The sequence below is a fragment of the Passer montanus genome, unplaced genomic scaffold (genome assembly GCF_014805655.1).
Source record: "Passer montanus isolate IOZ18808 unplaced genomic scaffold, ASM1480565v1 scaffold176, whole genome shotgun sequence".
Lineage (NCBI taxonomy): Eukaryota > Metazoa > Chordata > Aves > Passeriformes > Passeridae > Passer > Passer montanus.
In genome coordinates, this window is record NW_024364937.1 from 506,793 (window position 1) to 531,515 (window position 24,723).

The window sequence follows — 24,723 nt, forward strand, 5'->3', positions numbered from 1 at the left end:
AAGTTGCTATCCACTTTCAAGTGACAGCAGTTAAAACAAATCTAATGATATCTTCATCTTCTGGGATCCAAATACAAGTGATCATCATCCTACATTTAACCATTCAGAGTAGGGCTTACACAGACAAGAGGGGCTTGAGGGAGAACAGTGTGAGGTATCCCTGCTGCATACATATCCCATGGACCAACATTCCAAGCAGCTGGGATGAGAGACCTAAATCTGAAGAGCAGCCTACATCAAATTAATGCAGTTTGTTATTACTAGTGCAATGACTGAAGGGCAGAGGGACAGGAACAAGTAAAATGGCACTTTCTAAAGCATTTTTCAAATACATGAGTAGGAAGGAAAGGGAGAAAAGACCCTGACAAACAGGACTGTGTGCAGATCACAGTACTGGATTACAAGACTAGTGATGGTCACAACATCCATTATGGAGTTTTTTATGGGGATGTTCAATTCCATCTTCCTAGCAGTGATAAACATCAGGAGACATTGATTCTTCAAACTGTGCCACTGCTTAACGTGACATAGTGGGTAATCAGCCTTCTGCTCCAGGACCTCTCTGCTGGCAGCTTCCACACGCTCTCAGAGAGGCACAGCATCTCTCTGTCATTCTGTATGGATTCATGGCATTGACATTGGACACCTGCAGTTCCAGTTACCTCATGTCATGCCCCACTTTGTTCATTAAAGACACTGGACTTGTTACAAGCATTTACTGGTTGGCTGGTTAAGGATTAAGGTTCATAACTAGTAACAGACAGCACCATTCCTCTAAGATCCTGACTATGTGCTTGAAACAACATGTAATTTGCTATACACTTAATCCACAAATCAGGGACAACCCTACAATGGCTGTGCAAATGAAGCACACTAATATACAATTTTTTTGTCACTTTGTGGCTTATCAGCCATACAGGTTTCCAATACAGTTGAAGTTTATACACCACACAAACCTCTAGAGATACAAGCTTCAGAGGCAACAGCACAAGGAAACAGAAAAGTAATTACAGGCAGCCCTGTGGTCAAAGCAGATCAGGGCAAGCTTTTCCTTTGGCCCGACACTGACATGCCAAACAACTGCATGGCAAATGCACCTATTATAAATGCACCTATCACATTTAACTGTGGCAGCAAATGGGTAACCTTTTTAAAAAGAACTCTTTCCAGAAAACTCAATCCTGTCTAAAGAGAAAACCATCTGCAACAAACATCTAAAGCTGGACTGATTTTGACTCCAAAAACTTGGGCAGTAGTGCAGGTTCTGTTCATCCAAGAGCAAATGTGGACTTCAGAGTGCAGTTTAGTGATTTTTACCCAAATTATTTAAAGATCATGTAAACAAAACAGATGAGAGAAAAGAGATGTATTTTGTTCTTTTATTTTTTTTACTTCAAGGTCAGCTTCACTAATCTACAAAGTACAGTATCACCGAAAGAAAGAATGGTAAACTAGAAACAGAGGACTAACTTCCCCTCCTTGAGGCACAAAAGAAGCAAGACAGAAATTCAAGAGATAAAAATATAAATGTGCCATGCAATTCCTACATTCTAGGAAAAAAGTGAAAAAGATGACCCAGGATTCATACCAGCAACGAGGCCTGCAATAATCTCAATGTAGAAATGAAACAAGTCCCAGATTTGATGATCAGAGCAACTGTTTCTAACTGCTACTCTCCTATATCTAAAGTTTGGATAGCAAATACCTACCAGTTTTGAGAGCTTGAAACTGTCAGATGGTAAGCATCTGGTAACTATCAACAAATGTAGCTACTTCAGCTTAATTACCATAAGATTTCATACTACTACAAAAGAGTCGATTTTTTCTAAGCCATCTTAGCACTAGCCAGAGCCAGGAATGTGCATTAACTTCCCTTGTTAATCACAGCACTCTAGAAGAAAGCTAATATTTCAATACAACCCTTCTTGAGAGAGACTGCTGATTGCTAGCTTCAACAACAAAATAGCCCACTTACTGTTTTTTTGGTAACATGCATGGAAAAGCAGTGGAATATCCTGTACATTTAGAATGTATGCCTGCAACCCAGAATAAACTAATTAAAATGCTACTCTATTTGTTGCAGTGGTACTTCAATATGTAACAAGTACTTGAGTATTATTAATATTTCAGACTTGTCCCAGTTATGAATGAGAGCTAGACAGACCCTCCCAAAATGCACAACAGAGTAAAACAGCTTTTAATCCATTAATCACAACATACTATTTTAAATACAAAAATAACAGAATCTCTGCAGTTTCAAGCTTTTTGTTCTTATACTCCTTAACCAAGAGAGGTAACAAGTAGCTGATCTGGTATTACTTAGAAATAAATTCAGCTATGTTCACCATACCAGGACCTACTCCCAATACCAACACAAAAACTCAAACTGTTTTGGTACATAAAGCAATCGATATTCATTAATTTTCAATATTTCTTTATTAACCATAACTTAATTCATTTAAATACATTACAACAACTAAATAGCTATGTAAAAAGTCCATTCCAAAGAAAGCTGTAAGGTTGTCATCAAAGCTCAGAAGAAAAATTATAATATTTTTTTGATAGTTATGGTTTTGGTTATAAATATGGTGAAGTATTAACACTTATGGAATTGATTTAATGAAGCAGACAAAAAAAATCTCTCAAGAAATGCAGTTGTCTAAAGTTTTTAAATGGAAAAATAAAATCTGCCAGTAGGTCAAACATCACTTGCAATTCCATCTATTGGATCTCAGCCAAAACATGCGCCTCTTGCACTGTACAAGAATAATGAGAACAGTGTTACACTACTAAAGATGCATCAATTTTTCCTTTTATACTTGGGTCACATGCACTACCCACTCTTACCACACATTTAAAATTTTCCGAACAAAATTCAGCGTGGTACTGATGGAAAAAATAACCTGTTACATTAACTATTCCACCTCCAAACCACCCTGCCTGTCCTGCAGCAAGTAGGCTGAAACATTGATATTCAACATGGGAGCCCCTGTTTCAGACCCTGATTGCACACTCAGCCCAAGCAGTTTCAACACACATCCAGCCAAGAACAGCCTTTTCCCATTCCTGAAAGGATCTCTCCCATCATGTGGTTAAAACTGTAAACTATTTCTGACATCTGATGTCTCTGTTTCACACTGACACATCTTAGTTCTCTCAACTAAAAGAGCCACATTCTAAGAATATAAATTCCCTGCAAACTCACTTGATTCAATCATGGAACATTTCAGGTTTGGACGGGCATTCAAAGATCATCTAGTCCACACACAGTCTGTACAGGCAACAGTATCTCTTCTTCAATCACACTGCTCAAAGCCCCATCCAACCTCTCCTGAACAGCTCCAGGGATGAGTTATCCACAGCTTCCCAGGGCAACCTCTTAAACTCCTCACCACTTTCATTTCTTCCTTATGTTCAATCTCAATCTTCCCTCTTTTCAGTTTCATTTTTCAGTGTTGCCATTTCCCAGAAAACATCCCAATTCACCATAAATTAATCTTTCTCCAAATACACACTTTGAGATACATGGAAGGAGAAGTCCTAAACTCTTCATACTCCTGAAGCAACTAAGAGCTGGTCATAGGACACCTAGAAAAGTGTGGTCTCCAAAACACTCATTTGTGAAGTGACATATCAATATAAGCTCATAGCATCTTAAATCTCACTGATTTTCAAACATATCTCATGAGACTTGGTTTGCCTTTGTCGCGACAGTGCTGTTTTGAAAAACCTGAATTGCATTCCAGGTGCCACAAGTGTGACATTCTTCACAAGCTTATTTGACTTTTTCTGGGGTTTATGTATTTCTCCAACACATCATCACTGGTACCATCAATGCCAACTCATTTTGTCCTTAATTCATGTGTCACTCCTGTTTAGCCAACAGGCATCTGTCTTCATCTAAGCCATCTTATAAAAACTGAGGCAAGAAAATGAACACAGACAGAAGCACGCATTTGAAAAAATGCCAGGTTTTGCAGCACTGAAGGATGAAACTAAAAGACCAGGAAGGTCATCACTGGTACCATCTTAGCTTTCAATGCCAACTCATTTTGTCCTTAATTCATGTGTCACTCCTGTTTAGCCAACAGGCATCTGTCTTCATCTAAGCCATCTTATCAAAACTGAGGCAAGAAAATGAACACAGACAGAAGCACGCATTTGAAAAAATGCCAGGTTTTGCAGCACTGAAGGATGAAACTAAAAGACCAGGAAGAAAACAAACCCTTATCACTGTTCATGAATACTCACTTCAGCTACTGTCATATGGTCACTGAGCTGAGGCCTCATCAGGGACATACTCCTTACCTAACCAACTCAACAGAACAAAGGAGTCAAACCGAAATTCAAAAAATGTACCAAGCAAGTGAAAAGGTAGTCCCATTGCAGTAATGCCTAAAAACCAATCTTGTGTCATCTCCAGGCATAGTATCAGTCAATCCTGCTTGATTTCAAGTCTTCCCACACAGCCTAAACAGGACTGAAGGACTGCATTAAAAAGATGAGCTAGATGGGAAATACTATGGGTAGACTACCAAATTAAATTTCACTGCCAGAAGTCATGTTTTCAAATGAAAAAAATTCACTTACTTTAATTAACAAGGAACTGGTGCATAACAGCATGAAGAGCAGGAAATTGATTTAAAATTAAGAGTGATTTCTTAATTATTTCTTGCAATGGCTTGTAAACTTTGGAGAGGCTGGAACTGCTATAAAGATAATGTTCTGCCCTTTAAAAACACATAGTAACAGAAGCATCATAACCAGCTATCAAAAATATAAATGCTCTGTATATGAAAACAGCAGCAGACAATAGAACACCCCAGCAAACTGGTGGTACCCACTACACTGAGTATACTTCTGAAACAATCAATTTGGTACACAGGAAGGTAAGTTGCCTTGAGCAAGCTTGTCTACTGTAGAAAAATAAAAATCTGCCTCTGAACAGTGAAGTGAAACTGAGATTGCCCTCAGCTATAGTGGATCTATTACAAAACAAGAGCATGATAAGTAAAGGAACTGCTTGTTGTGTTTTATATCAGAAAACTTCATAGGCTCACACTACCTGAGGGCAGCATACTCAGTCCTGAGCACAAACATCTTCCAATCTCTTCATTTTGTACTTCTCAAATAGCAAATGCCTCTCTATTAGGGGCTGCTTAAATTGAAATATGGTTCAGCCTGTAATACAGATTGAAAAATTCAGGAATGGAAGCCAGAAGCAAGAAGGAAAAACCAAAGAGACACTGCACATCTGTTAAACATGGTTTATACCATGTGTGTGCAACTGCTACAGCTGAGGTTGCTAGCAGTGAAGATACACAAACATGCAGACAACCACCACCCTCCAAGAAGGAAAGCAGAGCAACTACTCAATCCTTGACATGTACTTTTCAAAGATGCTCCAGCTGCGACACTCACCTTCACATACTTCTCCAGAAAGCCTTTCTGTACCACAGGTGTCATTCCTCCCTCCCTGCCACATTCACACAAGGTACTTGGTAGATCCCCAAGCTTCATAAAATAATCTCCTCACCCATCTACCTTAATTCGTACTGCTTCCATTTAAAATGAGCTTTAAGATTTAAATTTCCTCACTTAAATCAAACTGAAGGAGTGTGCTTTAACTCTGTGTCAGACAACAAGTCTGCCCTCCCAGCGCTGCAACCCTACTTGCAAACCCTGCCAATGTTTGGGGAGGTAAGTTCAAGGAGTAGTGTAAAAGTCTGCACTTAGAGAGAACTGAACTTTCTATCACAAATGCACAAGGCAAAATCCACAGACTTGCAAGGTAGTAGGAGAGACAGACAGACATGCACACAATTAAAAGCCTTCCAACAGTAAAGGCACATGAATACTGAACTTCAAGTGGAATGGAAAATAGAAAAGAAAACAAAGACAAGGAAACACACTGCTTTTAGATGAAATCTAGAGACCTACAGGATATTTATAATGCCAGGAATTACACACTTCTCATTCATTTTCTTTCCTCTGAGGGCAAAGTAGTTTTGCTGAAATTCTCTTATACCCTCAGCACCACATAGCTCTTATAGGAAACTCGAGAATACCTGTCAAGGCACTTAACCAGCAGACAAACTGTCCCTTGTTTTGCAGGTATGAGGAATGAGGCACAAAGCTGAAGCAGTTTGCTCACAGTCATCCAGCTCAGCCAGCAGCAAAGTCAGAACACAACCTGTGTTTTCCAAATCCCAAAACCACAGCTACTCCAGGAATCTCACTGCAGTCTCTCAAGTTTGGAACAGTATCTATTCCCTATCAAATTACTCCTGTTCCACCTTTTTCATCTCACTATAAAACTGCCCCAAGGATGCACTTCAGATTTGAATATGAAATTTGGTGTAGTCCAAACTTTAAGTTACTACTTCCAATTAATTTAAGTCTGTAATTTTGTTACATATATAAAGTCTGTCTAACTTAGTAGTACAAACTTTTCCCCTGCACATCATGAAGATCTTCAGCAGATATAATAATGAATGCAAGTCCCAGAACAGTTAAAACAATAACTAAACAGAAATGGCTCATTTTATGTGCAAAAAGAAACCTTCAGAGATGCATTAGCTTAATTTTCTCAGGACATTTTGACAGATCTGACTCAGCTTCAGCAATCTAGCCTTACTTTATTTTATAACTAGACCAGAGCAGGTTGCTGGATGAAGCTACCCTATGACCACGAAAGTCATCCCACAGATTCTCCTCTCCAAACATTTAAGGCTGGCAAGAACACAGGACGGCTGACAGCACAGAGATCTCTCTCAGTGGACCATCATAATAACCATGACATAGCAGTAAGATGACTTTTTTTTTACAGAAGCAAAGTGGCAATACTGTGGGCTGACCATTCCTCCTCTGAGCTATCAGATTTTCTACTGTCACCTGAGAATCAGCCTGCCCCTCTCATAATCCATATGTCTGATTCAATCCAGCTTACTTTAGGAAATTAATCCAGTGCTGCCTAACAACAGAACAAGAGTATCATATTCCAATTCCTGCAAGAACATCAAATTACAGGAGAAAATTGCTTTGAATGAAGACCGGCATAAAATGGATACACAGCTTCTCTCCCAGCATGAAGGGAAAGCAAGAAATCCTTTTCATTACTTGGTAGAACCAATTTATCCAAAGTACAGCCAGATCCCCTGCACTAAACATGGGTATATTTCAAGTGCTCATCTCCAATACTGTAATACATACAGAACATCCCCAGAGACAGGCAGACTTTCAGAACTGTACAAACTCATATGCAATATGGGAGCTCAGTATGAACAGGGTGACACTACTGTGTCACAAAAACAGTGGTCATTTGATTAACAGGGTTCCCAGAGTCTACCTCCAACTTCAAAAGCAGCTCAGATCACCTTGCCATTCATGCCAAAACCAACTTACTCACCTTTGCCTTCCTTCATTTATTTTCCATCTTATAATACCACTGTGGATTTTAAAGGTATATTTATTATGGCTTTTCCAGCTGAAGACCTTCATATAGATGAGATTACAGACCATAACAGTATACTTTTATATTCACACTTGAATTTGATAGCTCTCCCTTTGCATACAAATTCAGAAATATTCAACAGTGTTAGTTAAACCAACAAGCCATCTTACTATCTTTTCTTGGATTTTCTTTGCAAAAGGGACATTAAATTACTAAGCACTTACTTCCAGGTAAGAAAAGAGAAAATATGTATTAGGCTCCCTCCCACAAGCAAGAATAAAGCCTCTAACTACAGGTACTTTCCCACCCCCCTTCTTAATAAGGAATATAAAGGAACTTGCTGGAAACAGTTCTTTTGTATATTATTACAAACACAGCAAGCAAAATGAAACTCAGTAATCCTTCACCTGTTTTCTACCAAGAAGTCAAACTTGGTAGAAAGACTGTCAACAAACTGCTTGTGGTGACATAATACTTAATTAAAAGATTAAGAACACATTCTTTTCTCAGAGGCTATGCAGCATAAAGCTTTTCTGGCCTTTTTCACCAAACACAGTTTTATTCCAGATGATTAACAGTGATTTTATTCAAGAGTCCCTTCCCTGCTACATGTGCCTCCTATATTACGTCAAGTTATGACACAGTAGTATGCAAGAACACCACGATGGTATTAGTCATTAGGGTGGAACCCAGAGTAGCATGGCTGTACCACAAAAGGAAATACATAAAAGTTTAAACAAGTACTTTGGAGAGTGTTAATAAAGTAGGAATCTAGTTTTATTTTAGCGCTCACAATTGATGAGGTGTACCAAATTGAACACACAAGTACTTCCCTGCGTCTGAATTAGGCACAGGGATAAAACATGACACAGCTCAACTGGTAATAGGCACACCTTTGAAACACACCTTCCCAAAACCAGGGAATAAATATCATCAGTCATTTCAGTCACGGCTTCCTCTGCTAGAGGAAGCCTAGAGATGACAAATGGTGCAAGCACAAACATATCCATAAGGAAGGGGCTTAAAAATAAAATCTTTCACATAATCTAGTAGATAGTTATCAAAAATGCTAAACTCCAGTAACACAGACCAGACAAGAATTCACAACTCTTTACTATAACTTTCCCCTATACCAACCATCAACAGCTAAATATATTAACTGTACTCTCATGCAGATCATCCTCCAGATAAGGAACTGACTACACCTTGGATAGGACTCCCCTTCTTCTGATTTAAAATGTTACTCTCGTGCAAAAGTTTCTGGCACAAAATGCAGCTGAGACAATACAAGCTCAGTCAGTTACAAACTGTAATACTACTAATGCAGCATGGCATTTTGAAGCAATCTGTTTTCTTTCTATAAGGGAAGATTTAAGTCTAAATTAGAGCAATGATACTGCGTTCCCCTTCCTATACAATTCTGTATATTCTGTTTCAAGTACATTGCAAGCTTAAGAGATTCTGAAAGACCTTGTAGCTTTCAAAAACTAAAAAAATACAATTCAAACCAAGTCTGAGCATACAGTCTGTCCTTTGAAAGTTTTCCATCCACAGGAAAGACAGCATTTCTTAACATTTAAGAAAAAAAGCCTTTGCACGAAAGGATTTTGAATAAATCTAACGGCTTGAGAGAGGGTAAGCCCAGTACTCAGGTTCTGATGGAGACCTCAGCACAAGACTACATTGACTGCAAAAGGTCATTAGGGACACAGAACATGAGCTTATTCAAACCAAGTCAGAGGGTCAAAGCACTTGCATACCAAAGAGGATTACCTACCTAAGCAGTTAACACACAACAACTGTGAGCTCAGGCTTGTATCGATCAAATGCACTAATCCCAAGGGTCGATAGCAGAGTGGTGTGTGCTGCAAGATCAATAGCCTTGCCTTCCCAGTTACCAGCGTAAGCACACACAATGCAGGGATGAGAAACCAACCTTCTCTGATGCATCCTACAAGACCTACTTTTTCCAAACAAGAAAACTACTTATAAATTGTAAACAACCTGTCTTTGCCTTTCTTTCAAAGAACTGTTTTCACAAACAGCTTCAGAGCTTTCCAATTATGGCTCCACTAGATCTTCCTTACGCTGACATTGATCGGAATTGCACTGATCAATTTTAAACAGAGAATCATGCCTTTAGGTGGAGATCCTTGCAAAAATGACAGCTGAAACTCTGGAATTGATGATTGAAGAGACTGGGAGTGACTATGCTACACAAAACACCAGAGAAGGTTGGAAAGAAGTTCTACGTAATAAGGAAAACTAAATTTCTCACAGATCAATTTATCAAAATATTCAACCCAGCACCAACTGTAAAATACAGGAACAGACTGCTGTTAAAAACTGATGATACAGAGACTGGATATGAACAATTATCAATTAACTAAATTGGACAACACAATTATCAATCCCTTGAGTTTGTGAAGGCAACAAGGAAACATAAGCTTCCACGAATTAAAAAGGAGGATGAGTAAGGTGACACCTTCTGTGTCATTACAGCACTTCTGCCACCAGCACCAGCCAAAACAGCTCCGGCTGTCACAGTGTGACAGAAGAGGCTGGATTGGTCCAGAAACCTGACTCCATTCTGTCAGTTACAGGTTTTTGTGTCGAGGATAACAAAACATCACGTGAATAATGGAGATGGAGCTCTTCCATGTGTTTTTGATGATTTTTCACCATTACAATTTTTCTATCCATCAACACATACATGTACTGCTGTACAGTAAATCTCCCAGCTGACAGTATACCCACTCTTGTCAATATTCTGAAAATTAAGTTCTATTCATTAAAGATAAACTAACACAGATTGATTCATATACATTAAATCTGAGAGTTTTTTTGTTTTCCCTTTAAAGTTTCATATCTGTTTCTTTCAGCTCACACTTGAATAGCACTTTAGTAGCAGCAACCTCTTCCCTGACTCCTTTGTGCCATAGGGCATGGACAGGAAAAGGTAAACAAAAACCAAAAGGAGATATCAAGGCCAAGTGCAGGTGGTGAGGCAAGGAAAGGACCATCACCTTCAGTTTTTTTTCTGAGACTAAACTCACAAACTTACAAAACCTGTTTAGAAATTACATACTTTTTTTGTCTCCCTGCCCTTAGAATTAAAAGTTTTTGCCTAAAAGGTTTAAGCCACCCAGTGGCAACGGTAACCTAAAGAACCACTGGCACTTGTGAATTGCAGCTCTGTGTGTACAGGAAGCTGAAGTCACTGAGCAGCAGTTCTGCGCGGTGCTGTAACCCAACACCACGCCTCAAAGCACTTCTCCTGCTGCTGCCACGGGCAGCACCTCAGCCCACCCCACGGCCCGTGCCTGCTGCACAGCCACACAGATTGTGGTGAAAAGGGAAGGAGGCCGAAAAGGTTTTCTCTGCTGCACAGCCACACAGATTTCCCCCGTGGTGAAAAGGGAAGGAGGCCGAAAAGGTTTTCTCCACTCTTGCCTGAAAAATGCCAGGAAACCAGCCGTGGCAGGAGTGCCTGCACAGGGGCAGAGGTCCCATGCTCCAAGCTGATAAGGGAGGGTGATGAATAGGTCTGGCTAACTGCAGCACTTCCTCTTTTCCCTCAACACCCTGGACCACAGCTAAGATGCCCCTCACCAAGCTCCCACAAAAACCTCTTAGTCGCTCAGCAGGCTGTGGGAGGCAGCAAGCCGCTGAAGTTACATCATCAGGCACAACCCAGCTGCCCCTCAGTTTGGCAACACTCACTTGACAAAGTGACTCACGTAGGAATATCGACCTCAAAGTGCTCAAATCCAGCATGAATTCATTTCACTGGGTCTGGGAGGGCAGCTACATTAGCTCCACAGCCAAGTGCCAGAGTCCATCTGCTTATCTCCACTCCAATGAGACAACAACAGTGTTGTAACATTTCCCTATGACGAAGTTTTTTTCACTTGTTTGGATTTTTTAATGACGTGGGGAGTAAAAACAGTTAATAAGGCTGCTATTCATTTCCATCTATTGTAATTTCTTTTACTAATTACAAAAAACCTAAAAAACCAGAACAAATTCATCCCTTTAGTAGGATAAGTTCTGAGCTATCAAAACACAGGAAGACAGCCCTAGAATTATACTAAACATAAATTAATAAATAAATGCACTGAATGTCTTACTTCTAGTAAGCACTGAGCTAAAGGGATCACAAAGCATTATCAGGAAGTTGAAACAACTAAACTGAAATATTCTTACACCAATATATACACCCATGGGATGTTTACATCTCATACTCCGAGAAAGGTTTAGTCAAAAGCAGAATAGCTAACTGGAAAAGATCCAGAAACTTGGGATCAGCATAAAAAGAGAAGTGTATGGCTACAAAACCCATGAAATAAAAGATCTTTAGCCTACAAGGAGACGCAGCCAAAGAGTGAATACCCCGTGATTTAGCAGAACTCTAAAGTCACAAGTAGCATGGGGAAGATGAGCACCGTGATTCGCACAGCACGAGAGGCAGAAATTAACAAGTTACCTGAAGGCAGGCTCGACACACCACACCCCAAAGAAAATCAGATGTTTGTTTTGGCTCTTCACCGATTTAGTTACTGCGAGGAAGCACCTCCGAACATCACGGGCACCAGCAGCTTACTCGGATTTCAACAGCCACCGAGCAAACTCATCAAGGGCACACTCATCAGGGGTTACCAGGCAGAACGACATTCCCTCAACTCCGGCGGTCCCGGAAACTGCTGGAAGGCAGGAGCCCGTGCGACAGGAGCGTCACCCCGCCTTGCTCCGCCAGCCCAGCCCAGGGCCGAGCGCCGGCACCTCAGAGGTGCTCTCCCGAGCGGGAGCGGCGGGTCCCTGACCCCGGAGCAGACGAAGGGGCGCGGCCCGTCCCCAGGACCCCCGCCCGGTACCTGCGGCCCCCGCGGTCCCCGCCCATACCTGCGGCGCCTCAGCCTCGCTGCCCCACCCAGCACCTGCACGCCCCCAGCGCAGCGCGGTACCTGCGGCCCCCGGCCCCGCTGTCCCGCCGCCCCGCGGTCACCGCCCGCCGTCCCTACGGGCCCCGCTCGGCGCCGCCGGACCCGGGCGACGCCATCTTGTCTGGGCCCCGCCGGCGGGATGGCGTCACGCTGTGGCGTCACCTGCGCCCGCCGGGCCAATCGGGAGCGGCGAGGGGGGTGACGTCAGCGCAGCAGTGAGGGGCGGGGCGAAGGCAGAGCCACGCCTCCCTCGGGGGCGGGGCCAGGCCAGGGAGTGTCCGTGTGTCTGTCCCTGTCCGTCCGTCCGTGTGTCCGTCCGTGTGTCTGTCCGTGTCTGCCCTGTCCGTGTGTCCGTCCGTGTGTCTGTCCGTGTGTCCGTCCGTGTGTCTGTCCGTGTCTGTCCCTGTCCGTGTGTCCGTCCGTCCGTCCGTCTGTCTGTCGCTGTGTCCGCCCGTCCGCCCGTCCGTCTGTCCGTGTCTGTCCCTGTCCGTGTGTCCGTCCGTGTGTCCGTCCGTGTGTCCGTCCGTGTGTCCGTCCGTGTGTCCGTCCGCGTCCGTGTGTCCGTCCGTGTCCGTCCGTGTCTCCGTCCGTGTCTCCGTCCGTGTCCGTGTGTCCCGTCCGTGTCCGTGTCTCTGTGTGTCTGTCCGTGTCCGTGTCCCCGTCCTCTCTGTGTCTGTGTCTCGTCCGTGCCCGTGTCCCCTCCATGTCTGTGTGTCCGTCCGCGTGTCTGTCCGTGTCCATGTCCGTGTGTCTGTCCGTGTCCGTGTCCGTGTGTCTGTCCCTGTCCGTGTCCGTGTGTATGTCCATGTGTCTGTCCGTGTCCGTGTCCGTGTGTCTGTCCCTGTCCGTGTCCGTGTCCCTGTCCGTGTCCGTGTGTCTGTCGTGTCTGTCCGTGCCCTTGTCCGTACGTGCCCGTGTCCCCGTTCCCGTCGCTGTCGCCTGCCTTTGCCAGCCGCTGACGCTGTCCCTGTCCCATCCCCGTCCCGTCCCATCCCCTTACCAGCCGCTGTCCGTGTTGCATCCCTCACTGTGCCCTGTTCCATCGCTGTCCCAGCCCCTGTCCCTGCCCTTGCCTGTCCCCTCCCCGCCCTTGTCCCCGCCCCTGCCCCTCCCGCCCCTGTCCCTGCCCCTGTTGCTGCTCCTGTCCCTGTCCCTGTCCGCGTCCCCGTCCCTTTGCCTGTCTCTGCCCCATTCCCTGTCCCCGCCCTTGTCCCTGTCCGTGTCCCTGTCCCTGCTCCGGTCGCTGTTTCCGTTCCCCGCTCCTGCCCTGCCCGGGAGCTCCCGCAGCGCCTCCCGCCCCTGTCCCAGCTGCGGTCGTGCCAGGGCTCCCAGGGCTGGGTGAAGGTGCCGAGTGGGACACAGAGAGGCCAGTTCATCCCACACCTTCAGCCCCTTCCCTCTGCAGCCACGGCCACCTCGCCCTCCCCAGGGCCTCAGGGGGCATTCCCGATGGGTTTTCGGCCCTTTGAGCAGTCCTTGTTCTGAAATTGAGGGGTTTTGTCCAAAATGGATGTGGTATTTTTGTATGTGGTGGATTTGTATGTGAGGGTGGATACGGAGAGAGGAGTTAATCATGGTAAATCACCACTGAAAACGGCCAAACTGGAATTACTGCTTGTATCCTCAGAGGACACTGGAAAGCCTGAGAGGTTCTTTTACGGTTTCTTTTCCAGTTTGGCTTCTCACAGCACCCTTGTCTTTGGGGTTGGCTGGATGAAAACAGAATAAAGGTCATAAAACCCATGTTGCATCAGGAAAATGTGAGCTGATTCCGTGTGACTTGAGGCACCATCGGATATCTGGTGATCAGAAGCTGGCATTTTCTTAAAGCCAAGCTGCATGTCACATGTTGTCCTTGTTCCACTACTCAGCAATACCACTGGCAGGTAGTGACTGCTGGGTCTGGATCATGTGAAATCACAGAAAAAGAGTGTATGAGCCATGTGGGAAAAAGGATGAGTGAAAAAGCACTCATCCTTCCACACGATCTCAAAGGGGTACCATGAAATGCAAATACACACAAATGTTATCTCTAACTCCCCAGCAGTAAAGTGATTTCCCAGGTGGAATGTGTGGGGAAGCATGGGAAATTCAGGACTCCTGGACAACTAACCAACATGATTAAGCAGAAGCCGTTTATTGTTTACATTACACACATATTTATAGGTTCTACAAACTACTGAGTACACACTGCTTGATTGGTGCCTGTGTCTTGTTTGCTCGTTTTCTGCCTGCACTCCTCAGAGCGTGCTGTTTGCTGCAGCCCAGGTGTTTCAGCCCTGTTATCTAGTTCTTGTGGTCTTGCTATTTGGTTTCTCAGCCTCTTCTTTCTTGCTTTAGCAGAGTTTATGTTTCAGTGGCCTTGATGGCTTCCTGAGGCTTTGATAACTAGCTCAGAAGCAGGCTGGCTGGTGCACGCCATGGCCTAGCCCTTGGGAATACATCGCAGCAGGAGAGTGACTGGGGGTAAAATGAGAGAAAACCAGGGAGTTACATTCACATTCCAGCAGAAGTCAGCACAGGAAACAGAGGGTGAAGCGCAGCCACGACTCCCTGGGCGGGATGTGGTCAGCATGCCCAACTTCCCACACACAATCCATGCTAAAGGTGACTGAAGGGAGGGAGGAGCGGAGAGGGGACACCAGGGCCAGCTCTGTTGGAATCCTGGCAAGAGGGGGAACTCAGTGGTGCAGATAAACTGCACAGCAGCTGAAAAACAAGGGGAAGAAGGACGTGCCTTGCTGCTGAGCCAGCTGCTGAGGTGAGATCAGAAATGCCCACCTCAGTCCCAGAGGCTCCCGAGGTGTGACACTGACATTACCCACCTGCAGGGTACAACCACCCCACACTGGACATGATGCATGACTGGAGTTACTCTAGTAAAAACAGAGTAACTAGCGCAAAAGTAGTATAAAAGTGAGTTAAGAATGGGGAGAAGTTAGGTTCCACTGTAGCTTCTGGGATCGACTGACTGGGCTGAACCAGACAGAACTGTACTCTGTGTATGGTGTTTGTTTATCTCAATTGCCCTCAATTCGTTTTTGCAGCCAGATCCTGTCACCAGCAATCTTTACACCTTAACCTGTCACAGTTTTCTGTTACATTTATAAAATATTAATGTTCTGTAAGCTGTCCTTCAAGGTGTGAATCCTTCAAGAGCATTAACAGTGTGTAAAATACTTGAGTGTGCAGCAGCGGGTCTCTCTAATGCTTTTGGTGTACACTCCTGGATTTTTCCTGGAGTGCCAAGAGACCAGCTAAAGGCGTGTAAAAACCCTCAAAGGGGTTTTTGTGTTTCTATGTGACTCTGAAAAAGTCAGCTCAACCACCTTCTCATCCAGCGGACTATTCAGTGAGTTGGAAGAATTGGAAGAATTGGAGTTTGGAAGAATTTCTTCACAGAATGAGTGATTAGACTTGGGGAATGAGTTGCTTAGGGAGGTGTCACAGTTCTGGAGATCTTTAGGGAAACACTGGGCATGGCAGTCAGTGCCAGGGTCAGGTTGACAGGGTGGTGTTCACTCACAGGTTGGACTGGGTGAGCTTACAGGCCTTTTGCAGCCTAACTGATTCTCTGATTCTGTCCCCATCGTGGGAACCCTGACAGACTGGTCGGGCACAAGTGTCTCGGCTTTCCTGGGGCGCTGGCAGTCTGATCAAACACGGAGGGTTTGGGGAAATCTCCGTTTCCTGGGAAGGATTCCCGAATCCCCACCTTGTACTGAGCCCGCCTCGCCGCTAGGGGGCGCCACACCCCACCACGCTCTTCTGCTGCCATGGCAACGGAAGAGGGGGCGGGGCCAGCCTGCCGTCCGGTTGCTAGGCAACAGGGCACCAGGAGGAGGGGGCGGAACCGCCGCCGCAAAGCTGCGGCTCGACTGTCGTAAAAAGGGAAAAAACAGGAACGGCCGTGGTGCTGTAAAATGCCGTGAGGCGCGGCCGGCGGGGCCTGAGGGACAGCGGCAGGGCCCGGTCCCGCTCCATATGCCCCGAACCGCCCCGAGCCGCTCCATGTGGGGCCGCCCCTCGCCCGCATCGCCCTCAGCCTTCCACTATGGCCCGGAAAACAGTTAGCAGGAAGCGGAAAGCGGCGGCGGCTGCCGCCGCGGGGACCGGGGGACTCCAGGGGGAGCAGGTAAGGGGTAAGGTGGGGGGGTAGGGGAAAAGCGCCGGTTCCCGGAGGTGGGAGAGGGAAAAGCGCCGGTTCCCGGTAATGGGAAGGGGAAAAGCGCCGGTTCCCGGAGGTGGGAAGGGGAAAAGCGCCGGTTCCTGGTAATGGGAAGGGGGAAAGCGCCGGTTCCCGGAGGTGGGAATGGAAAAGCGCCGGTTCCCGGGGCCGGCCGTGCCGGTGGCCGGTGCGCAGGGGGTGACCGTGTCCGGGATGGGGAAGGAAGGTGTCCCGGGGCGCTGGGGCTCCCGGGGAGGGGCAGCCCCGGTGCCGGTGGCAGCCAGGGCCGGTCTGGGTGTCCCCCCACGCGGGGCAGCCCCGGTGCCGGGGTCGGTGCCGCTCTGTGCCCGCGCCCGGCTCGCGGTGCCCCGTTGGGCTCGGCCGTTGTTGGCCGCTCGCGGCCGCGCAGCGATGATGGCCGGATGGCTCTGGCCCGGCCGGAGGAGGCCGAGCGCCGCGGTCGGTACCGGGGAGTCACCCGGGTGTCACCCCTGCCGAGGCGAGGGCGAGGGCTGTGTGCGCTGCCCCCATCCCGTGCCAGGCGCTCCGCTTCTCCCCGTGGGCGTTCGGCGTGCCAGCGGCGCCGAACCGCCCCGGGCTGCCGTTGTGTTATGGCCGAGTCGCTCCTTTAGTGGATGTTTGTGTTTAATTTCACGCTGAAATGCTCTGTCAGCATTCCCATGTTAATTTCCGTGCGCGTTTCAGGGTTTTGCCGGGAATGTCGTTGCATTTGAAAGGGTGGTGTCTTAAAGTTTGTTTTAGTTGCTTTATCCAGTGTCTAACTTTATTGTCCACAGTACGGGTGGGATCACTCTCTTCACAAAAGGAAAAGGCTCCCGCCGGTGAAAAGGTCTCTAGTGTACTACGTGAAAGGGAGAGAGGTCCGGATGCAGAATGAGTCCAGCTACCACCGCTTGTTGCATGGATACGCAGCCCAGCAGCTCCCCAGCCTCCTGAAGGAGAGGGAATTTCACCTCGGGACACTCAATAAAGTGTTTGCCTCCCAGTGGCTAAACCACCGACAAGTGGTGTGCGGGACAAAATGCAACACGGTGAGTGCCACCTCTCGCTGTTTCCCTTTCCTCTGTTAATTATTCCACCTCCACCCTCAAATGATGCTTGTCGTAATCAAAGTGTGTGAATGACCAGGAAAAACATTAGGAATTAGGAGTGGAGTCAAAATCGAGGCCGATTAACTTTGAATGAAAGCAGTGCTTAAGGACAATCAGCAATGCTTAAGGACTGATCTGTTCTCATCTGAATCTGTGGCACTGTGAGCCCCAGCGAGGCACCTCTGGGAGCATCTGTGTGGTGTTACAGAGCGATTTACGCCTGGTTCCGGGATGAAGAGCAACAGTGGGATTGGATCTTTCCTTTTGTCCTGCAGATGAGAAGCTAATGGACAGATATCAGCGTCTCTAATGGTGGCTGTCAGTACTTGGCCAAACTTGCTGCTAAAGTTCCTTTTTTCTGTTCCGCTCAGTCTTACACAGTTTGGTTTTACATATGGTTCTGTGCTGATGGCTTTTAAAAGTTGTTGTAAAACTGTGGTTAAACTCCAGGTATTTGTCAGAGCCAGAAGTGTTCTGAGCTTAAAAAAAAAATAATTCAGATCTTTAGTGTTGCTTGTTGACTTCATAATTCTTAACTCTAAAAGTGTTTCCAGTGTTTGTATACCTTCTCTGGTTTGTATCTTTACACGCTTCTACAAAAACTGAGAACTCCTCAGGTTCTTAAAGTGATGCTTTGAAACATTTCAGGGGCGTATTAAAATGGTGTCCTGTGGGATTAGTAAATGGGGAGATCATATTTCATAGATAATATTCACCACAGTAGCCCAAGTTCATTGGCTGAGGTTGCAATTTCATGCTAGGAGTTGTGATTGAATTAGTGCAGAATCCTAAATTGCAAGTTAGTTGCTGCCACAGAAGGGAATCGAGGGTGACAAGGAACGAATGCATAGGTGTAGCAGCTCTTAAATCTCAGAGTGTATCAGTTGCTGCAATTTCTTCTTTGCCTCAAGATCTTTCTGTGCCAAAGCCATGCTCAGTGGTCTGACCATCAAGGGTCAGTGGGCTGGTTTTTTTCCATTTCTGATGAAACATTCTGAGATGTCCTGTTATTATTCACGGTTGCACAGGGGGAGGCTTTTATGCAGTAGCTGTTAAGAAGCAGGGCCAAACTGTATAAACAAAGCAATCTTTTAACAGCAATAAGCTCAAAATAGAATTTCTCTGCCTACTTTCTCCACATATGTTCATCTCCTCAGCCAGTCAGCAGCCAGCACTGGTTGTGGTTGTAGAGTTGCTTACAGGAGACAAACTCCTGCTGAAACACAAGCTCCCAAAAATCTTGCTTACTCTAGTGAGATGGCTGTGTTTTATAGAGTGGCCACGATTTTGCTGTGTTCTGTAAATCTGTAGCTCGGGTGCAACTGCAGCGAAGATAAATGGGCAGGTGGGTTGTTAATGCAACCTTGCAGAAAATTGTTTGGAACCAAACAATCGTGAAGCTGAGGAGGGATTCAGTAGTATTGTTCCCTTTGCACATGCTGCAACCAAGTGAGTTTGTCCACAGCCAGACTTAATGTTAGAGACAGACCTCCTCTGTCATTGAGCAAAATAGAGTGATTGCAAAAGAAGTCCAGGAAGCATTGTGAAGATCCTATATGAATTATGACTGCTGTAATGGCTGTACCTTGTTTGCTTTGTGCTCACATTTGAACAAGTAAAGCATTAAACTCTACACTCTAATTACGAGATTTTTCTCTCTCATCTCCTGAGTGAGTGAGTGACCTATTAAAGAAAAATGCCTTTGCTGACTCTCATGTGCTGAAGTTGTGCATTCAAGTTGGGAGTTAATCGAAAACACCTTGGTTGACTTCAGCGAGGTTTGCTGCATTGGAGTTGCACTTAATTAAAGTTAATGCAAGAGAAAAATATAAACTCTAGCAGTTATTTTAATTAGGGCTTTACTGTGGCACTGAGTGCTTTCAGCATTTCATTTATTATTTACCCTTCACTGTGCAGTGCCAGGACAATTCACTGTTCTTAATGACAAAACAAAAATATGCTCTTGTCGTAGACAAGGAAGTTTGGGTTTAGTCACTTGGCAGTACTAGTTACTATAAAGATACTAAAGAGAATATGGAGTTATCAGTCAGTTCCTCTTTTTTTGATGAAGATTATAATTTGTTCAATTATATGGAGTAGCTTTTTATTTTTAAACCATTCCAGCGATTGAAATAACTTTATTCTTCTCCAGTGGATCATGGTGCTCATAGTTGAGCAGCTGTAAATCAAATATTTCAGATATTTGTGTTCTGTAAAGGTACATGCTTTTTCTGGTAGATTTAGAAATATGGGAACTATTGCAAGCATTCAAGTGTCTTAAAATTTCAGATGAAATCACCCAGACTTTTCACCTCGGCTTTGCAGAGCCAGGATTCCTGTTTGCAAGAATTTCCTAGACCTTGCATGCAATGGATGCTCCTTCATGTTTTTCTAATTCAAATTAATAAGCAGGGAACTTCGGAGGGGTGAAGACATTTAGGGTGTGGTCTGATAGGTATCTAAATTACAAAAAACTGATGGTGTGAATATATATAGAAGAAAGAAGAATTCTGTCTCAGAAGAAGGTACTGTCTGTAATCTGCAGTCTTCTCTTCAGGCTTCATGGAGAAACTCATGAGACTTAGGTAGGAGCCAGGCTTATGGCAGACAAAAACATAGAACAAGGTTCTTGTGTTTTGTGGTTTTTTTCCCTCTTTGCTATTTCAGGAAATTATGAAGAATAAAGTAGCATCTAAAAAGTAGTTTCAGTAATAATTTTTCAGCTTCTTTTACTCTGTTAGTTACATGTTCAAGATATAATCCTTTCGCTAATTGCAAAGGTAGAGATGAAACATTGTAAGAGCTGTAAATTGTTCCCTAAATGCAAGCAGCTAATTACTTTCCAGTTGCTTGAGAATATATTTGCTTGGAATCTAGTTTTTTGGTTTTTTTATTTATTTTTCCAGGCAAGTCCTGTAGATGTATTTGTGTTTAAAAACTTCCTTTCTGAATGCTCTGTCCTGATTTCTGAGGCAGCTTTTCCAAGGCATGCTTGAGTTGGTTTCTGAATGCTGGCTGAAACCTTTTCTCTCTTCAGCAGATTGCTCCATTGCCTTGGCTGTCCTGCTGTAGATCACCAGCTCTCATTTCCTATTAGAGACTTTAAACTTGTTTCAAGAGATCCTATGTCTGTTCTGTACAGCCCGGTCTTATAGTCCTGGGATTGTGGTGACAGTACAATGGGAAGTTCCTCCTCTGTCTGTGAATGTGAACTGTCTATGAGGAAAATTATTTCCCCTTGCTTTGCAAGTTAATGTGTCTTCTGACACTTTGCATATGTGAGGAAGCATGGAGATGACAGCTCATTTCTGATCACATGTAGGAAATGAGAAGTCTCTTCCAGTTTGTAGCTCTACTCAAAGTCCGGTGAACAACGGTGACTGAAGCTTGCTGTAAATAAACCTCTGATGCCTGTAGTTGATATCTCCATTTACATGTCTTTCAGTGGCTTGTGACCAAATAGCCTGGTGTTGATTTCTTGGCTCAAGAGTATTTGCTTTTCTGTCAACTGCATGTGATGCTCGTGTCTGTCTGGCAGTTTCTGTTCCAGGTGTGGTATGAGTTGTAGGGATGCCCTTTAGCAGACAACGTCTGTCACTTCTCCATTCTTTGCCATCTGTCAGCATGTATTAACTGTCTCCCAGCCCCCTGAAATTAAACATGAAGGCCAAATGCAAATAAAAAATTATAAATGTGATTTTGGCGCTGCAGAAATGCAGTAGCCAAAAGTCTGTGGCCACTAGCTGGTAGTGCTTCAGAGTTTCATAGAAAGGTGAAGTGCCTGATTTCAGGGTCTTGTCTCTGGAAATGTGAATTCAAAGTCAAACAACTTGCTGACTGCTTTTACCTCTCCTTACTTCTCAGGTGGTTTCTTTATACTGTGGATTGTTTAACTTTGGACCCATTTGAGAAGGATGTGTAAGGCCATTATGCACTTGAGTTGCCTCTACTGCATAACCTGTTAGTCAGTTTTGTGCTAAGATTAGTGCATGGTAGCATAGCTGGTGTAGTTGCCATTCCCTGTGATGTTTGAAAAGTCATAGCAGGTAGATGGAAGTCCCAGGAAAAGGGGAGCCATTGTACGTGCGAGCATCATAAAGTTCAAGAGGTGCTGGTGCTGCACCTGGGTCAGGGCAGCCCCTGGTAGCAGCCCAGGCTGGGCATGAACAGCCCCAGAGCAGCCCTGCCCAGAAGGGCTTGGGGGTGCTGTGGCTGAGAGGCTGCACATGCCCCGGCCATGGCACTGCCAGCCCAGAGAGCCAAACGTGTCCTGGGCTGCATCCAGAGCCCCGTGGGCAGCAGGGCAGGGAGGGGATTCTGCCCCTCTGCTCTGCTCTGCTGACACCCACCTGGAGCACTGCATCCAGAGCTGGGCTCCAGCACAGGAGGGACAGGGACCTGCTGCAGTGAGCCCAGAGGAGGGCACCAAGGTGATCAGAGGGTTGGAGCATCTCTTCTACAAGGAAAGGCTGAGAGAGTTGTTCAGCCTGGAGGAGAAGAGGCTCTGAGAAGACCTTATCATGTCCTTCCAGTACCCAAAGAGAAATTATAGAAAATATGGGGACAGATGAATTGTACAGGGCTTGTAGTGACTGGAGAAGAGGTAATGATTTTCAATTAAAAGAGTCACACTAGATACAAGGATGATTCTTAAGCTTTACTATCAGGGTAGTGACACACCAGCATGGGCTGCCCATACAGCTGCTGAGTGCTCATCCTTGGAAACATTCAAGGACAGGTTGGACAGAGTTCTGACTAATCTGGTCTAGCTGATGTCCCTGCTTGTGCTGGGCATTTGAACAAGACAACCTTTAAGGGCTCCTTGCAACCCAAACCATTCTAGGCTTCTTTATTTTGAACTTCAGCAAAAAGCAGATATATGATGCCAGTTTGATAGTTTAAAGTGTCCATGTTTCTTTGGGGCTTGGTATATGTTAGTAAATCTGTATTAGTACAGAAAAAAGAACCTGATGCCAAGTGTTTTATGTACAGAAAAGAGAGATATTTATGATCTGAATAAAAGTGGAGGCTGAGAACTTGGAAAAATCAATCACTGCTAATCAGGTGTGACCAGAAATAGTATTGATGTAATAGCTCAATAAGCATTGTCTTCTTTTGTTATTTTGTTAGCAAAAAACATATTTGAAGGAGAACAAATAATAATTTTCCAACTTGGCTGTTGTGGGTGAGATCTTTTTGTGACCAGCCTTAATCTGGAGTCATACTGTTGCAGAAGTGGATGTTCCCACCTGTTTGTTTTGGCTAGCACTGATGTGCATGTGGCTAGGGAGTCATCTGGATCAGCTTGTTGCTTTGTTTGACCAAAGCAGATACAGTTGACCTTGCAGCTACTTGAACACTAGTTATTGTCACAATGGTGATACTGTTGAGGTGAATGGTGAGGAGGAAGCAGTAGATTCTCCAAAGACAGCTTAAGCCAGTTGTGAAATTTGAATGTGATTGAGTCTCTCGTAGTGACTGTTTTTAGCAGGGCAGTGTACTTATGTTGTGTTTCTTTCTAAAGTTACTATGAATGACAAGAATGTGCCCATGATTTCTGAGAGCACTGTGTGAAGAGCTGGTGCACAGAGCATGTTGTGAGCTCTTGCATGAAGAATGAGCAGTCTCATGCATGTTATTTGTGCCTTTTAGATCTCCATCCATCCTGCTCGTTTAATAAAAACAGGATGGCACCCTTTATTTTTGTTTTGATTGATTTGTCCAACCAACTAAAAGATAGGGCAGGACTGCCTGTTCATCTGCTGTTTTTTTACAGCGGCAGCAGCTGAGGACACGAGTCTACGCTGCCTTGAAATGGTGTTCATAGACCTCTTTTTTAATCTTGCTGTTTAAATTGAATGCTTTCAGTTGAAGATAGATGGGAAGGGAATTTGTCTCTATTGGATTGTTAGCTTTCTGGGTGTTTCTTCCCCATAAATTACTGTGTCCTGAAAGGCAGGCCAAAAAATGAAAAAAAACTGGTAAACCTTTCTGCTCTCAGTATTGCATAAAAGAGTATGATGGGTTTTGCAGAGTTCATACTCTCATCCTTGGATACTCTTTTCCCTTCCACAGTCTTTACTTTCGTCAAGCTGATTAATGAACTTCCCTCGTCAGTGAAGTGAGGTAGTTTCTTTATTAACTTGATCATAAACAGGTTGGACAGCCAAGAGGACGGCCATATAGCAATTGCAGGGAAGCCATTTGCCAGAATTACTTCTCACCACTTCTGCAGGCCAAAAGAAAAATAAGTGTACAGCTATCAATCTCTGCAAATGTGCAAAGATAACGAAGTTTCACGGCTATGTCAGCTGTAGTACCTAACCATGCTTGTCTGCCTTGATCCTTGAGTGATAGCACTGTTGCAAGCTGTACATCTCAACTGCTTTAAAAAAAGAGGGGAAATGGATTTCTCTCTTCCATGTCATCCAGCCTGTTTCCTTGTTGGAACACAGTTGTGTGGCAGAGAGCATGGCAGCTGACTCTGCTGTGTTTCTCACAGATGAAGCATGGTCCTTGCACTTCTGCCAGATGGCTGAAGCAATCCAGATTTGGTAAATCCTGGATGTTAAGTTGTTTGGCATAGTGAAGACTGACATGCATGTTTTATTAGAGGGAAGAACAAAATTTTGTGCAATGCTTAAAGTAAAGAGACAAATAACATGCAATTAAATGTTTTTTTTTCAGGAGGCTGGTGGAGTTATTTTTATGTCCAGCAAAAGCATTGTGAGTTGGGTTTTAGTTTTTATATAATGAGTAGCTGGGAAAAATTTATAATTTCTGTTTGAGATAACTGAACCATGCAGTAATTTTCTCTGTTATCAGGACTTCGTCAAGACTTTTAATGTCTACACTGCTTTGAAGTTGTTGGCAGATGTACTTATTTCAACAGTTGAAAATATTTTGTAATCTATTTACTCTGGTGTCTTTTAAACTCCTGAAATGGTATTCAAATTTTCTTCACTCTTGTTTCTTAATATTTCTCCCTTTTTGGCTTTAAAACTGTCTATTGACTGTGGCTTATCTTGGCTTCTGAGTGCTGGATTT

The 24,723-nt window shown here is 44.6% G+C and overlaps 2 protein-coding genes across 6 annotated transcripts in view; one reads left to right on the forward strand and one right to left on the reverse strand.

The window, feature by feature from the left end:
* The window catches only part of UBAP1 (ubiquitin associated protein 1), a 34,583-nt gene extending 21,121 nt beyond the window's left edge, over positions 1–13,462 (reverse strand). The window contains exon 1 of one of the 5 annotated variants that reach the window (XM_039704478.1): positions 13,397–13,462. The gene's annotated coding sequence lies outside the window, so the exon portion shown is untranslated. Of the gene's footprint in view, positions 1–11,939; positions 12,326–12,355; positions 12,380–12,417; positions 12,558–13,396 lie in introns of those variants that run through there. The other 4 variants (XM_039704480.1, XM_039704475.1, XM_039704479.1 and 1 more) reach the window with 4 other exon arrangements.
* A 2,840-nt stretch (positions 13,463–16,302) lies between these two features.
* DCAF12 (DDB1 and CUL4 associated factor 12) overlaps positions 16,303–24,723 on the forward strand; it is a 31,933-nt gene continuing 23,512 nt past the window's right edge. The window contains exons 1-2 of the mRNA XM_039704514.1: positions 16,303–16,531; positions 17,362–17,616. Of these exons, the coding sequence (XP_039560448.1) occupies positions 16,451–16,531; positions 17,362–17,616 (336 nt within the window). The 5' untranslated portion in view covers positions 16,303–16,450. The remainder of the gene's footprint in view (positions 16,532–17,361; positions 17,617–24,723) is intronic.